At 58.4% G+C, this 14,689-nt stretch overlaps 1 protein-coding gene across 1 annotated transcript; it reads right to left on the reverse strand.

Moving 5' to 3' along the window:
- Window positions 1-3,038: 3,038 nt before the first annotated feature.
- Window positions 3,039-14,686, reverse strand: LOC125639435 (uncharacterized). The gene is made up of 5 exons (XM_048856480.2): window positions 14,343-14,686; window positions 8,853-9,238; window positions 7,869-8,029; window positions 7,198-7,330; window positions 3,039-5,385 (listed from the first exon to the last, which is right to left on the reverse strand). Exons 1-5 carry the CDS (start codon window positions 14,587-14,589, stop codon window positions 5,191-5,193), a joined length of 1,122 nt encoding a protein of 373 aa, XP_048712437.2. The 5' UTR covers window positions 14,590-14,686; the 3' UTR covers window positions 3,039-5,190.
- Window positions 14,687-14,689: the final 3 nt, after the last annotated feature.

Raw genomic sequence — 14,689 nt, forward strand, 5'->3', positions numbered from 1 at the left:
CTGGCTGGGCGGGCGGTGTGCGAAGAAGCACTGCCTTGTGTTTGTTTCAACCTGCTGCCTATGTCATTGGGTGACCCCTGGTTGGAGTGTTTTGGGCAGGGGTCAATTCAGGGGTGGCCTGGGACTCCTGCACTGGGGAGGCTGGGCGTGAGTGCCAGCAGAAGCCCCCTGGAAGTGGGAGGGGGGCCTGTGGCACCGGGACCATGGCCCTGCCCCACCCCCAGGCCTGTTCCTGCTCAGCCTCCTCCAGCAAGACCTCCCCCACGCTCCACCCCCAGGCCCCCCTCCCCTCCCCTCCCCTCCCCCACCGCTTTCTCCTCTCCACCTCCAAGCCCTCTGGCCCACCCCCTCCACCTCCTCATCTGAGGCGCTCCGGCTCACCCCTCCACCCCCTCCTCCAGGACCCCCGCCCCCACAGCTCCTCGGCAGGCAGGGGGCCTCGGAGGAGGGGGCAAGGGGCTCTTGGGGGAAGAGGGCAGGAAGGGGAGCTGTACAGGCAGGGCCAGGGGGAAGATGACGAGTGGGAGCAGGGCAGCATAGCCTCCCCTGGCCTCTTGTAGCCACTGCCCAGGGGTAAATGACACGTCCTCATTCACATCTCCTCACCCGTCCTGGTTGTGCAGCCCTCGAGCCTACGCCCCCTGCGTCATCTCTTTCCAAGCTAACAGTGCCAGTCTTTGTACTCTCCCCTCAGACGGAGCTTGTTCCGTTCCCCACTCAGCACTATTCCAGTTCCAATAGCTCTTTTCTGAGATGGGGCGACTACATCTGCAGGCAGTGTTCAAGATGTGGGCGTACCATGGGTTTATACAGAGGCAACATGATATTTTCTGTCTTCTCTCTCTATTGTAATAGTTTCTCTGTTCGCTTTTCTGAGCTGCTGCACATTGAGCGGATGATTTCAGAGAACTATGCACAAGGACTCCAAGCTCTCTCTCGGGTGATCACAGCTCATTTAGACCCCATCATTTTGTATGTATAGTCAGATCCGACTTGGACATTTTGCACGGCTAAGGGACTCGCTCCTAGAGGCAAGCTGCACTGATCTTATGCACCGAATTTCGAAAGGGGTGGATACTTTTGCAACCACCCGTAGCATACTTATGCAAACTGATCCACCATCCAGCACTATGCTGTACCTTGGGGCCCACAGAGCTAGGGAGCGTGCTCTCTGGGCTGCTGCTAGCATGACCCCTTTCTCCTTGGTACAGGGCCCCTAGTGGAAGGATGCTAGGCCACACGCACACTCCCCCACCCCACCCTGGGACCTGGTAACCTTTCCCCTGTAACCCTCAGCTCTGATTCCTCCAGATCCCGTTCCACCCCAAGACCTGAGACCTCTAAGCAGCTGACTCCCTGTCCCCAACACCCTCTTTCCTGCCTTCACTTCCCTCCTAATTGCCACCCCCTAGTACGTCCACACTGGAGCTGCTGGTACACTTTCCAGCTCTAGGAGACATACCAGCACTAGCTCTGCTCAAGCTAGTGTCTTAAAAACACAGCGGTTGCCGCGGGCTGGTGTCAGGCCCTGAGTACAATCCTGGCTGAACCCCGCGGGAAGTGCTGGGCCAGCGGGCCATGCTGGCCGCTCCAGGCACGCTGCCATTTTTAGCACACACACAAGGCATAACTAGCATTGCTGGGAGTTACCCGCCTGCGTCGACACACCCTTAGACGGTCATAGGGATCGTAAAGGAGAAGCCAGGACAAAGACCAGGGCTGATCTTGGGATTCCTGTTTCCGCCTAGGACTCGAGGGGTAAAGCCGGTACAGTGCTCACCTGCATGCCCCTAGGACCCGCCGGCCAGCCCACTCAGGTTAACAGATGGGCTCGTGGGGTAGCCACACAGAAGCTTGAAGGTTGGTGCAGGGAGGTTACAAGAGAGCAGCATGCTCACTGGAAGCAGCGCAAGCCGCAAATGCTACAGCGAAGGGTGCCTTTCCCCTAGAAGGCCCTGGGTTCAAGTTGCTTATAACTCTGCTAAACTTTTACCATTTGGGCTGAAATGCCCCACACCAGGCTTCTGCCTCAGGCGGAATGTTTGTTTCAGTAAATATATTAACTAGCAGGAGGTTAGAAAACAGCAGGGTTTGCCCCGTTAAAAACCCTTCCACCTCTTTCAGGGGAGTTCTAGCGGGAGGGGTAATAAGATGTCTGGACTTCACTGTCCAAAGGACAGAAATATTACACACCAGTAGTTAACCTGGAGTCGGTTCTGACTAGCTCCAGGTGCGAAGCAGCCCCCGCAATGCTAACCCCATAGACAGATTCCCCAGGACCACAGGCAGTCTGTAAATTGAACTGCTGCTTCTTCCAGGTGCGCACTGCCTGGCCCCAGCTGTGGGATCAGCTCTGTGCCACACTCATGCCGAGGAATCACTGCGGACTCTGAGCTCGACTTGGACCTGGCCCGGCAGCCCCCCAGCAGTTGCAGGCACCATGACAGGTTCCCTCTGGTGGAGATGGCCATCAGTCTGTTCCAGGGCCTTGAGAAGCACCGAGTGTTTTTACCCTCGCACAAATCTGGGCTGTGACAGCAGCAGCTAGGAAGAGCCCAGACTGGAACTCTTGGATTCCCGTGTAAGGTGCAGCTGGACGCACTGAGGTGTGAGGAGGTCCCGGGGCCTCCCCGGAGACAAGCGTTGCCAGCTATCAGGCAGCGTTGGCAACACGACTGCCCTACATGGGACACAAACCAGGAGCACTGTCAGCTCCCCGCGGGGTGAGCTGGACTACACCAGTCTTCTCGAGCTGTCAAAGCTCCGGCTAGCCGATACTGGAGATGCTCGTCCTTCAGCCTAGGGGTCTGCCCAGCTGCCACACTGAGCTACGAGCGAGCAATACGGCTGCTGGAAGCTAGATCGAGTCCCAAAAGTAGGTCTCTCCGGGGCTAGACCTAGGCTTGGACAAACTGTATTTTATAATCTATAGATAATGTCACTGGGTATTTTAAGGAGTTTTTACCCATTTAGATTGTCCCCATTGCAGGAGATTATGGAGGAGGGCAGACAGGAATTAATGCCAGTAGACTTTGAGATTCACAAAGGTAAAGCTTTATAACCATTACAACAGTGTCAACAGCCCATCAAAATACAAAGTAAACAGCTTTAGATCAAATTAAGTTCTCAAGCAGCAGTGTCCTGACTCCGCCGGACCATCATCGACAGATAGATATGAACTGATGGGAAAATCTGTCCATAAGAATTGGTTTATCGCCATTTACCAATACAGTCGGGTCCTGCCAAGCCTAGCTACCCCTCGGGTTTGTGTGGGGAGAGGTCTCTGCCAACAGAACCTACACTTTGCCCTTGCGATGGCGCTGCAGGGTCTCACCAATTGCCTGGCTGTGCTAGCAGCCAAGGCATCCGGGTGCGCAGCTAGACTTTGGCTCTCAGGAAGGCAAGGCTATTGTTCGAGCCTTTGACGCTTCGGTTCACTTTCATCCCCGCACAAAGGTGGGGCCTCTGGATCTCTGATACAACACTCCACAAAGACAACTGCTCTTCTGCCAGAGACCCTGCTTACCAGTGTAACCTGGCATGCCCTTTCATCGGGTTATATTGGATGCAGCTGTGGGGCTGGGCATGGATGCCCTGCTTCCATTTTAACACAATGGGCACTAGAGACATTCTGGCTCAGGGCATTCAAGGTGGTTTACCGCAAAGAAAGGTAGAGCATGCCCTCAGGGCTTTCCTATGCCCCCTCCAATGGCCCAGATGGGGGCCTGGGACACTCACCTTGAGTTCCGTCTTCTCCAAAGTCTGACTCTGCAGGAGGTGGGGCCCTGCCCCAGCGTGCTGAAGCCGAGTGCTCCTTGGGCAGTGTTTACACTCCACAGAACAGTGCTCCACCACCACACCATGGATTCTGGATTGCAGGGCCACTGCAGCTCATGAGCCCAGAGGAGGGAACATGCAGAAGGCATCCTGAACTCACCCACTGGAAAATATCCTTCATCAACACCCTCTAATGGGCACCGAGCTGGATGGGGTTTTGTAACCAGATTTTTAATCTGACTAAGATCAAGTGTAACTTTTCCCATGACTCTAAAGAGCACTTCACAAGCGTGAGTGAGCTTGACTAGCATTTCTAACAGGGATGTAACAGAGAATCTCTCACCACATCCCCCTTCAGCCCCAGGAGCAGCTGTAGCTCCAAGTGGAACAGCACACACACGGTTTTACTCTGGCCTCTGCATCTCCTCAGAGGTGTTGTCTTTGCCAGACCAGCTGGAGGGGCTTTGCACGGTTCTGTGCCGAAGCAGATTGGAACACAGGTTCCACACAAGTGGTGGAGCACAGGGGAGCAGTCAGAGCCGGGGAATAGCAGACGCACCCAAGATCACCCAGCAGGTCAGAGACAGGACTAGAATGAAGGTCACCAAGTCCCCATCCAGTGCCCTGTCACCGTCTTCATCTCCGCATCAAAGTCTTATTAGCAACATTCCCGTAAGCGGCGCTGCTCCCTCTGCACCGGGGATGGGGGGGAGAGAATGGGGACCCAAGGGGCAGGAGTCTCCCTTCAGAAGCGACGGAGAGCATTACCCCGTTACTTGTAGGCCTGCTGTGAGCTGCCCCGCAGCCAGGTCTGAGTGAAGAGAGCCCTGCTGTCCAGGGGTGACGTTACAGGCACACTGGTATTCCAACGAAATACGCCTGTACAATGCGAGACACGTCGCGCAATAAGGAAAACACGGTAGGGGATTATGACGACTATTTGTACTGCGGCACAGCTAGAGCGCCAACCCCACTGTACAGACAGAACAGAGAGATGGTCCCTTCCACACAGAGCCACGGTGGATCCGACACCCATCACCCACAGGAGCACTGCCCCAGCCAGACATCTCGAGAGGCACGATCAAAAACCCCAAACCCCACCAAGAGTGGAGGAAGTGCTGCTGTGACGGGCGCGGCTGGAAGCGGCTGCCTCCTGCAGGGCATCAGGCAGACACCTGCGTTTCTGAAGGGTGTCTGGAGCTTCCTGCCTCCAGCTCAGAAGCACACGCCAGGCTGGAAGAAGGGGAGGCCAGCTAAAAGCAAGTGCATTGGTTCCACTGGGATGTGGGTGGGATGGGGTCAGGGGCCCAGTCTAGGAATCAAACTGCAGACAGCTGCAAACTGGGAGCAGCCCACAGGGGAACTGGCCAAGGCCCTCACATCCCACCCTGAGCTGCTAGGTCCGGAGTGACTTCACTCTGCGTCACACAGCTGGCTCTCGGCACTGGCCAGGTAGCGCTCATAGTTCTCCTCGCATCTTCTCACGCAGCGGAGGAAATAGCTCTCATCAGCAATGGCCTCCAGGAGATTGGTCTGCACCAGGCAGACATCATACAGCTCTGAGGTGGGAGCCAGCCTGGTGCAGCTGCCTCCTCTCTCTGAAAACACCTGCAAGGGGGAAAAGAGAAGAAGGGATGGTGAAGCTGAGGCTTTTACTCCATCCCTGAGCAGTGGCACGTGTGAGGGGCCGGAGAACAGCAGGACAGGAGGTGCCAGGGCCACCCTCTGCACAAGTGCACTGCCAGGAGATGAAGAGCAGATGTCCTGGAGAGGGTTGGTTTGTTAAGTCGGGTTCTTTCAATCCTCCTCTCCACTTGTAAGGTGAAGTGCGTGGATCTGCTCCAGAGCTGGGAGGGTGGCAGAGGCAGAAAGCTGCCACCCCTCCTCCGTTATGGTATCAACAAGAGATCAGGTTTCTCCACCCCCCTTTCCTGCCTCCCTCCCCACCGCTCTGCACCAGTCTCCCACGGCAGGAACTGGCTACCCAAACCACAAAGCTGAGCCGTTCCCAAGGGAGGGCGAAGCACAAAACATAGCTAGAAGAAAGCTGTACTTCAGAGTAGTTACACCAGGAAAGTGCGGCCAAGAACAGCCCCTCCTTTAGCTGATCAGGCTGCTGCATGGCCCCAGCCCCCGAGTGCCTGAGTAGCTCACAGCCCCTAGTGGATTTACCATCCCAGCACCATGACATGGATCAGGCTTTTCAGGACCACTGGGGCCCAGGCACAGAGAGGGTAAGCGACTGGACCCCGGTCGCACAGGAAGGCTGTTCCCCACACGCACAACTGGGCTCCCTGGCTGTCTGAGGTATAGCTGGTGCTTTCACCGACAGAAACAAGTTCTTACTTCAGGGGGCATCGCAGGGCTGGTACAGTTAGCGGAGAGCAAGCTGGAGTCTAGTCTGACTCCCGCATCAGCAGCCAGCAGAGTGCTGACAACAGAATGCCCAGCCGAGCCTGTGGCTAGAACGCCCTCTCTCTGACCCACAGACCAACAAGCCTGTCTGGAGTCAGAGAACGGGCAGCTGCCTGAGTCATCTCTACAGCATTGCTCTTAAAAAAAAATGGGGCCTCGGTTCTGGGTGGCGAAGGGACAGGTTCCCTGCAGGCAAATGGGGCTCAAGCGGACATTCAGCAAATGAGTTGGGTGAACCTGGCTTCCTGGCAGCGGACAATCAGGGAGAAGCTGCCTGCAGGCAGGAGACTCCTGCTCCACTAAGTGCCTTCAACATTGTTTATCTGAAAACAACCTCCTCCGGCTAAGGGCTCTCCTGGGGCCAATAACAGTCCGTATCACGAACAAGACAGCAAATAGTCAAGAGAGACTTTCATGCTGGTGAAAAGTCCAATTAACCTTTTTTGCCCTGCCGCCCCTCTGCTGCTAGCCCCTCCCAACGGTCTGCCACGCTCCCTCCCACACCACCTCAGCAAAGGAGACAGGCTCCTCTGCTGTGCTGGGAAGGACAGGCTGCTATTCGAACCCAAACAGTGCCACAATAGCGAGTGACAGGCCAGGCACATTCCTGTCTCTATAAATATTCTTTGCGCTCCAGTGTGAAAACTGCCCTTTAAATCCAGCAGCGTGAACGAGCTTCAGCCTCGCTCAGAGGGAGGCTGGCTGGCAACTGGGTCCCAGCAGGGAGTAAGAGTTACTCATGCCAGCGGAGAACAGAGATTGTCATGCAGCAAGTGCAGGAAAAAACACTTCCTGTTTCGTGCCAACAAATGAGTTCATTCTAATCTTCAGCAGATGCACGGATTGTTCCCTCCGAGTCCAGCCTCCTGGCCCCCAGTTCCACCCTGCTGCACTCCTTGGGGACTGTCTAGGGCAGAGGAGTCCAACAAACCACCCTCTCCAGCAAGGGGGCCTGGCAATCCCCGCCAGGGGCCTGAAAGCCCAGTGCAAGGCAGGGCTGAGTACCTGGGGACAAATGATGGTGTTTGAATCGTCCAGTCGAATGTTGTCATCGATGCAGATGTGGTGCACACTAGAGTCGTATGGGTCAATCCAAAGGGGCTTCCCACCCTGGGAGGAGAACTGATTTCTGGCCCACCTGAAATACAGCAAGTGGGAAAACAGGTGCCCCTCAGGGAGCTGACTCCCTGCAACACAGAGCCTGGACCCAGTCAGACTGTCTTCAGGGGCTCAAGACAATCCAAACCCGGGAGACTTTGAGTGGGTTTGGATAACATCTTCCCCTGCAGTGACAGGAAATGGGGCAAGGAGGAAATAGTTGTTCTCTCTCTCAAGCTCTGGGGCAAGCCATCAGGGATTCTGCCCTCACTCCTAGCCAGGGTGAGTCACCAATTGGAGGGAGTTCAGAGACAAGCAAGAGGGACAGGAGGAAATGGGCTTACAAGGAAAGAAGCTAGCTCTGTCCGACTTGGCTAAATAAAGATTGTGCCACAGGCAGCCAGGACAGCAGACCAGCCGACCCGTGGGCATGAGCCCCAGGGAGCAAGGGGAATTCCTGAGGGTAACACATGGGGGCTGACTCACTAGGATGAGACGCGGGCTGGCAGGGAGAGTGGAACTATGCAAGGAGTGGGAAAGAAGCTCAAGTCACGTCCCAGGCCCCGCTTAGGTCTCACCAGTCAAAGTGGTCTTGGAAGCCACCCAAGCCTTGCAGGGAGCTGAAACAGCTATACAGCTTCCTCCCATCGTCCCTGGTGGAAATGTGCTCCGGACCCCGGCTCAGCACCACCTCGTGCCGACTGCAGCGTATTCGGCCCGCAGTCAGCTCCACCGGGAGCTGCAATGTCATTGGGAGAAGACAGGATGGACGGTTTGCAACACAGATAACACAGTGACAACCGCTACCTCCCCAAACAGCCTCCAGTGCCAGAGGCGGCATGAGCAGCACGTTACAGGGAAGGGCAGTTCTCCACAGGGGAGCGAGACATTTGGAACAATCAAAGCCTGAAGAGTTCACCCCCCAGGGGCAATGGAAGCAGATGGGCTGCTCGCTGCGTCTGTCAGACTCTCTGACAGAATCCAGCCTCCAGCTTGGAAATCAGCTGTATGCGAAGGACCATTTCTGTAAGTTGGTTAACTTCCCACAGCACACAGGTGTGTGCGCCCCACAACTCAGGAGTATGCACAGGCTCCACAGAACAGCTGGTTTGACCCCTGGGATTTTTAGTCCCACTCACTGCTCTGGGAGGGCGACATCACCAGCTATGCTCCAACCAGAAGGTTCCCCTGGCCATACCAGAGGGCACAGGAATCTCTTTACCGAACCTGGCCCACGCAGCCAGGTGACCGCCTCCCTCACAGAGACTCCGTGGGGAGCACAAGCACATGGAAATTCACAAGCCTGAGGAGGGATTTGTATAGTGCTCACTTGCTCCCACACTCTCCAGGTAAAAGGCTCTTCTGAGAAGCTGTGCAAATTGCTGCTACCCAAAGGTCAGCATTTTAATAAGGCAGCAGCTCGAGTGGGAGTCTGGTTTATGGAGTACGGGGCTGCCTGGAAAGGCAGCTCAGAGTATGTTCAAAGAAGCTACTGCAGGGAAAAAGAATCCATAAAGATCTCAGCCCTCTGCTTCCGGGGAGGCCCTCCAAGGTGCACCCACCGAGAGGTCTCGCAGGGCAGGGAACTGGGGGTGCTGCCCCTCCAAGGCACAGTGCACTGCATGGAGAATGCGGGGGAGGTCTGTGCCAAAGGTCCTGAAGATGACAGCAAAGCGCCTCCCCTCCTGGTGCAGCGTCTCCAGGAGACGGAAGAAGGCAGGCAGGATCAAGTGATAGTGCTTGGCATGCTCGCCTCTGACAGAGAACACGTCGTGCGGCTGGCCCTGCCACTCCAGGAGCTGCAAGCAGCGTGCGTGCAGACTTCTGAAACGCCGCCCCACCGCCGTGTCAGGGAACGTCGCATCGCGGCCATACTGAGAACAGAAATTGACAGCGCCGGGGCAGGGAGGCAGCAAAGAGGGGGAGTCGCTCAGCCACTGCCACTCACCTGAAACAGACAGCAACAGAAGAGTTGGGACAACCCCCCTAAGAGGGGGCATTTCACGCCCACTGCTCTCATGCACAGTGCTAGAGAAAGCCATGCCCTGCAACACAGGCGAGCTACGTGGCTGAGGGAGAAACGGGAGGTCTGAGACTTTACTGACAGCAGCCCCTCCCCTCTGAAGGGAGATGGGGAGAGGAAGGGAAATCCATTTCCCATAACTATTCCGTTCTCAGCTCCTCCACCAGTAAAGGCCCAGCCCTACCCTGTAGGAACCAGCTCTACTCAAATACAGTCACCCCCATACACGGATCCATTCTCTCTGCTGCTGGGGTGCGAGACCAACAGTGCCCAGCAAGGAGGCACAGAGGTCAATCAATGTGTGACTCAAATTATAACTCACCAAGCGCCTGTCCCCTTGACTGAGTCTTCGCCAAGCACTGCTCTTCCCTTTGCCAAGTTCCCTCTCCAACCACCACCCGATCTCATTCGGCAGCCCCCTCCTCACACCGCATCACTTGGCCCTTCTGCGACTTCCTGGGCACCAGCACTAGCTACTTCGCTGCTGTCTTCTGCCCTGTCCCCCCTTTCCTTTCTTCCATTGAGATGGCTCTTGGTTCTCTCCATGTTTCATTCTCCCCCCACCTCTTCTGCTCCTCTCTCCCATCTCTCCTCCCTGCTGACCCTCAGCCCTCTCTCTCCTCCAACATCCGCTTCCTCCACTCCTGCCTTGTGCAGCGAAACATCTCTGGCAGAAATCCTGTCACCTGGCTAAATTCCTCTATTGTAAGTAAAAAGAAAAGGAGGACTTGTGGCACCTTAGAGACTAACCAATTTATTTGAGCATAAGCTTTCGTGAGCTACAGCTCACTTCATCGGATGCATACTGTGGAAACTGCATCCGATGAAGTGAGCTGTAGCTCACGAAAGCTCATGCTCAAATAAATTGGTTAGTCTCTAAGGTGCCACAAGTCCTCCTTTTCTTTTTGCGAATACAGACTAACACGGCTGTTACTCTGAAATCTATTATAAGTGTGATCTCTCTTCTACCATCTTCCTGGCTAAACAGCTCCACTTCTCCAACTTTACTGCATCCCATGCACGCAATCCCAGCGGCCTTTTCACCACCTTTGACTCACCTCAAACCCTCCTCCATTTCTCTCTCTACACCGACCTTGTCAACTTCTTCCCAGAGAAAACAGACTGATGAGAGGACGGTCCTTCTCCCCTCAGCTAGCTTTCCCTTCCCACCACTGTATCTCCTTCTCCCATCACAGATGCAAACAAGAAGCAATGGGCTTAAATTGCAGCAAGGGAGGTTTAGGTTGGACATTAGGAAAAACTTCCTACCTGTCAGGGTGGTTAAGCACTGAAATAAATTGCCCAGGGAGGTTGTGGAATCTCCATCACTGGAGATTTTTAAGAGCAGGTGAGACAAACACCTGTCAGGGATGGTCTAGAAGATAATCCTTGGTCCTACTATGAGTGCAGGGGACTGGACTAGATACCTCTCGAGGTCCCTTCCAGTCCTATGATTTTTCATCTGCTCTCCTCCTCTAACCCCATAACTTGCCCCAGCGACCCATCCCCATCCTTAAACCCTCCTTTACTCTTTTCCTCAACCTCTCACTTGCACCCCTCATAGTACAAGCATGCTCGTCTCTCCCATCATTAAAAACCTAACCCTGGACTCCCCCTTGCCTCTCTAACTACTGCCCCATCTCCTTCCTTCCTTCCTCCTGTTTGCCAGAAGCCGGGAATGGGCAACAGGAGATGAATCACTTGATGATTCCCTGTTTTGTTCACTTCCTCTGGGGCACCGGGCATTGGCCACTGTCAGCAGACAGGACACTGGGCTGGATGGACCTTTGGTCTGACCCAGTCTGGCCGTTCTTATGTTCTTCACTCTACACTCATTGAACATACTGTCTACAATTGCTATCGCTCTAATCCCATCCTCGACCCCCTGCAGTCCAGCTTCTGCCTCTTGTATTCCATGGAAACTGCTCATGCCAAGGTCTCTAATGTCCTCTCCCTAGCCCAGAGGTGGACAAACTACAGCCCACGGGCCACATCCGGCCCACAGGACCCTCCTGCCTGGCCCCTGAGCTCCTGGCCGAGGAGGCTAGTCCCCAGCCCCTCCCCTGCTGTTCCCCCTCCCCCGCAGCCTCCGCTCACTGTGCCACCAGCGCAATACTCCGGGCGGCCAGACCCGGTCTCCGTGCTGCGCGGCCCGGCGGCCGGACCCTGTGCTGCATGGTGCGTGGCCCAGCCACTGGTACTCCAGGCAGCGCGGTAAGGGGACGGGGGGGTTGGATAGAGGGCAGGGGAGTTCGGGGGGTGGTCAGGGAGCAGGAGTGTGGATATGGTCGGGGTGATCAGAGGGCGGGGAACAGGGGGGTTGAATGGGGGTAGGGATCCCAGGGGGCAGTCAGGAAGGAAAGCAGGCGGCAGTCAGGGGACAGGGAGTGGGAGGGGGGTGGATAGAGCAGGGGTCCCAAGGGGGGAGCTGTCAGGGAACAGGGAGGGTTGGATGGGGCAGGAGTCCCGGGGGGCCCGTCAGGGGGCGAGAAGCAGGAGGGGTCGGATAGAGGGCGGGGGCTGGGCCACACCTGGCTGTTTTGGGAGGCACAGCCTCCCCTAACCGGCCCTCCATACAATTTCCAAAACCCGATGCGGCCCTCAGGCCAAAAAGTTTGCCCGCCCCTGGCCTAGCCACACTTCAGAGCCAGGACTCCAGCCTCATCCTCCTGGTTAGCTGCTGTTGGCACCACTCACCATGGTCTTCTTCAAACCTTGTGCTCCCTCAGCTCCCAGGTCTCCGCCCCCAAGTTCTCCTCCTATCTCTTTAATGGTTACATCAGTGCCTCCGGGGGGGTCCTCCTCTCCCCTCCAGCTTTCTGTTAGGGTTCTGTCCTTGGTCCCCTTCTCTTCTTCCTCTGTACCTTATCTCGAGCTAATCTCGTGTGCAAAACCAAATTCAACTCCCATTTCTGTGCTGAGTCACAAGACCTACTGCACACCCCTCTCCTGTCAAAATGACAATCTCTACCTGTCTCTGACCTCTCTTCAGGGATATCTTGCACACAGCTCAAGATCAACATGGCAACATGGCTCAAATAAAGCTCTTAATCTTCTCCCCCAAACTCTCCCTGCTCTCTCGTTTTTCAGTCATGTGGACAAGACACTCGTCTTTGACTTGGACCTCTCCCTAGCTCCTCACCTCCAGGCTCTGTTTACACCTTGCTGCATTTTTTTGCATCCTATCCATCCACACAGCTCAAACTCTCCTCCAATCTCTCATCTCAATTTCTGCACCATCCTGCTCTCTAGCCTTGGAAAATGCAATCTTGCCCTGCTCACATCCATTCATAATGTTGATGCAAAGAATTTTCCTAATATGTTGCTTTGACCATGTCACTTCTTCACCCCCCTTTGCACTCCTCCTCTGGCTCCTCTTTCTCTATCTCATCAAACATAAGCCATGTGCCTTCGCTTACAAGTCCCTTCATGGCCTACCCCCACCCTACCTCGTTGAAAAGGAGGGATTTGGGCCTGTGTTATACAGGCGTTCAGACGAGAGGACCATAGCGGTCCCTTCAGACTATGGAGTGCAGGAAATGTGACTGTCCTCTCTAGTTCATTATTAAGAGGCTGACTCCGGTCCCGATCAGTCCATGCTGCCAGCCTCCGTTGCCCCTTCTGACATTTTCAAACAAGCACCCGTGTGCTTTCTCCAAGACCCCCTCACGCTGGGGCAGCGCTCCCCTCCACACCTACAAAGCTTCCTCCTCCAAAACCCTCCTTCACCATCGCTCCCAGAAAGGCCTGGACAAGGGTCAGGCAGCTGGTGGGCTGAGCCCCGGCCTGGCACGCTGCCCCACCCCCCTCACTGAGCTGAGCCCCGGCCGGGCACCAACCCGACCCACCCCCCCCTCGTTGAGCCCCGGCCTGGCACCGACCCACCCCCCTACCCCCCCGCTGAGCCCCGGCCTGGCACCGACCCGACCCACCCCCGCCCCCCGCTGAGCCCCGGCCTGGCACCGACCCACCCCCCCCGCTGAGCCCCGGCCTGGCACCGACCCACCCCCCCCCTCGCTGAGCCCCGGCCTGGCACCGACCCGACCCCCTACCCCCCCGCTAAGCCCCGGCCTGGCACCGACCCACCCCCCCCGCTGAGCCCCGGCCTGGCACCGACCCGACCCACCCCCGCCCCCCGCTGAGCCCCGGCCTGGCACCGACCCACCCCCCCCCCTCGCTGAGCCCCGGCCTGGCACCGACCCGACCCACCCCCCTACCCCCCCGCTGAGCCCCGGCCTGGCACCGACCCGACCCACCCCCGCCCCCCGCTGAGCCCCGGCCTGGCACCGACCCACCCCCCCCCTCGCTGAGCCCCGGCCTGGCACCGACCCGACCCACCCCCCTACCCCCCCGCTGAGCCCCGGCCTGGCACCGACCCGACCCACCCCCGCCCCCCGCTGAGCCCCGGCCTGGCACCGACCCGACCCACCCCCGCCCCCCGCTGAGCCCCGGCCTGGCACCGACCCACCCCCCCCGCTGAGCCCCGGCCTGGCACCGACCCACTCCCCTACCCCCCGCTGAGCCCCGGCCTGGCCCCGACCCACCCCCGCCCCCCGCTGAGCCCCGGCCTGGCACCGACCCACCCCCCTACCCCCCCGCTGAGCCCCGGCCTGGCACCGACCCGACCCACCCCCGCCCCCCGCTGAGCCCCGGCCTGGCACCGACCCACCCCCCCCCTCCTCGCTGAGCCCCGGCCTGGCACCGACCCGACCCACCCCCGCCCCCCGCTGAGCCCCGGCCTGGCACCGACCCACCCCCCCCGCTGAGCCCCGGCCTGGCACCGACCCACCCCCCTACCCCCCCGCTGAGCCCCGGCCGGGCACCGACCCGACCCCCTACCCCCCCGCTGAGCCCCGGCCGGGCACCGACCCGACCCCCCCGCTGAGCCCCGGCCGGGCACCGACCCGACCCCCCCGCTGAGCCCCGGCCGGGCACCGACCCGACCCCCCCGCTGAGCCCCGGCCTGGCACCGACCCACCCCCCCCTCGCCGGGCCCCGCCCGAGCAGCCCGAAGGCGCCGGCCCCTCACCCCGCGGGCCGGGCGCGCCCCAGGCCGCGCCGCCCAGGAAGCCGGTCAGCGCCGCGCCGGGGCCCTGGCCCGCGGCCGAGTCCAGCACCGCCAGCGTGTTGTTCACGTCCACGTGCAGCACCAGCTTCCGGCGGCCGGGGCGGCCCCGCCGGGCAGCGCGCGCCGCGCTCATGGGCCGGCCGTTCCCCGGCAACCGCCCAGCGGCGCCCGCGCCCGCTTCCGCTTCCGCCTCCGCGCCGGCTACCATAGAGAGCCCGGGCGCCGTTTCCGGCCGCCGCCTAGACTGTCCCCGCTCGTCTGCACTGGGTGCTGCCACGTGCAGCGCCCCCTGCGGGCCCTCCGCGGCC

The sequence above is a fragment of the Caretta caretta genome, chromosome 7 (assembly GCF_965140235.1).
Source record: "Caretta caretta isolate rCarCar2 chromosome 7, rCarCar1.hap1, whole genome shotgun sequence".
NCBI lineage: Eukaryota > Metazoa > Chordata > Testudines > Cheloniidae > Caretta > Caretta caretta.

Coding starts and splice junctions, on each gene's coding strand:
- LOC125639435 (XM_048856480.2), bottom strand. CDS start 14,589: ATGGTAGCCGGCGCGGAGGCGGAAGCGGAAGCGGGCGCGGGCGCCGCT. Junction 9,239..14,342: donor GGGCGCGCCCGGCCCGCGGG/GTGAGGGGCCGG, acceptor TGTCTGTTTCAG/GTGAGTGGCAGTGGCTGAGC. Junction 5,386..7,197: donor ACACCATCATTTGTCCCCAG/GTACTCAGCCCT, acceptor TCCCCCTTGCAG/GTGTTTTCAGAGAGAGGAGG.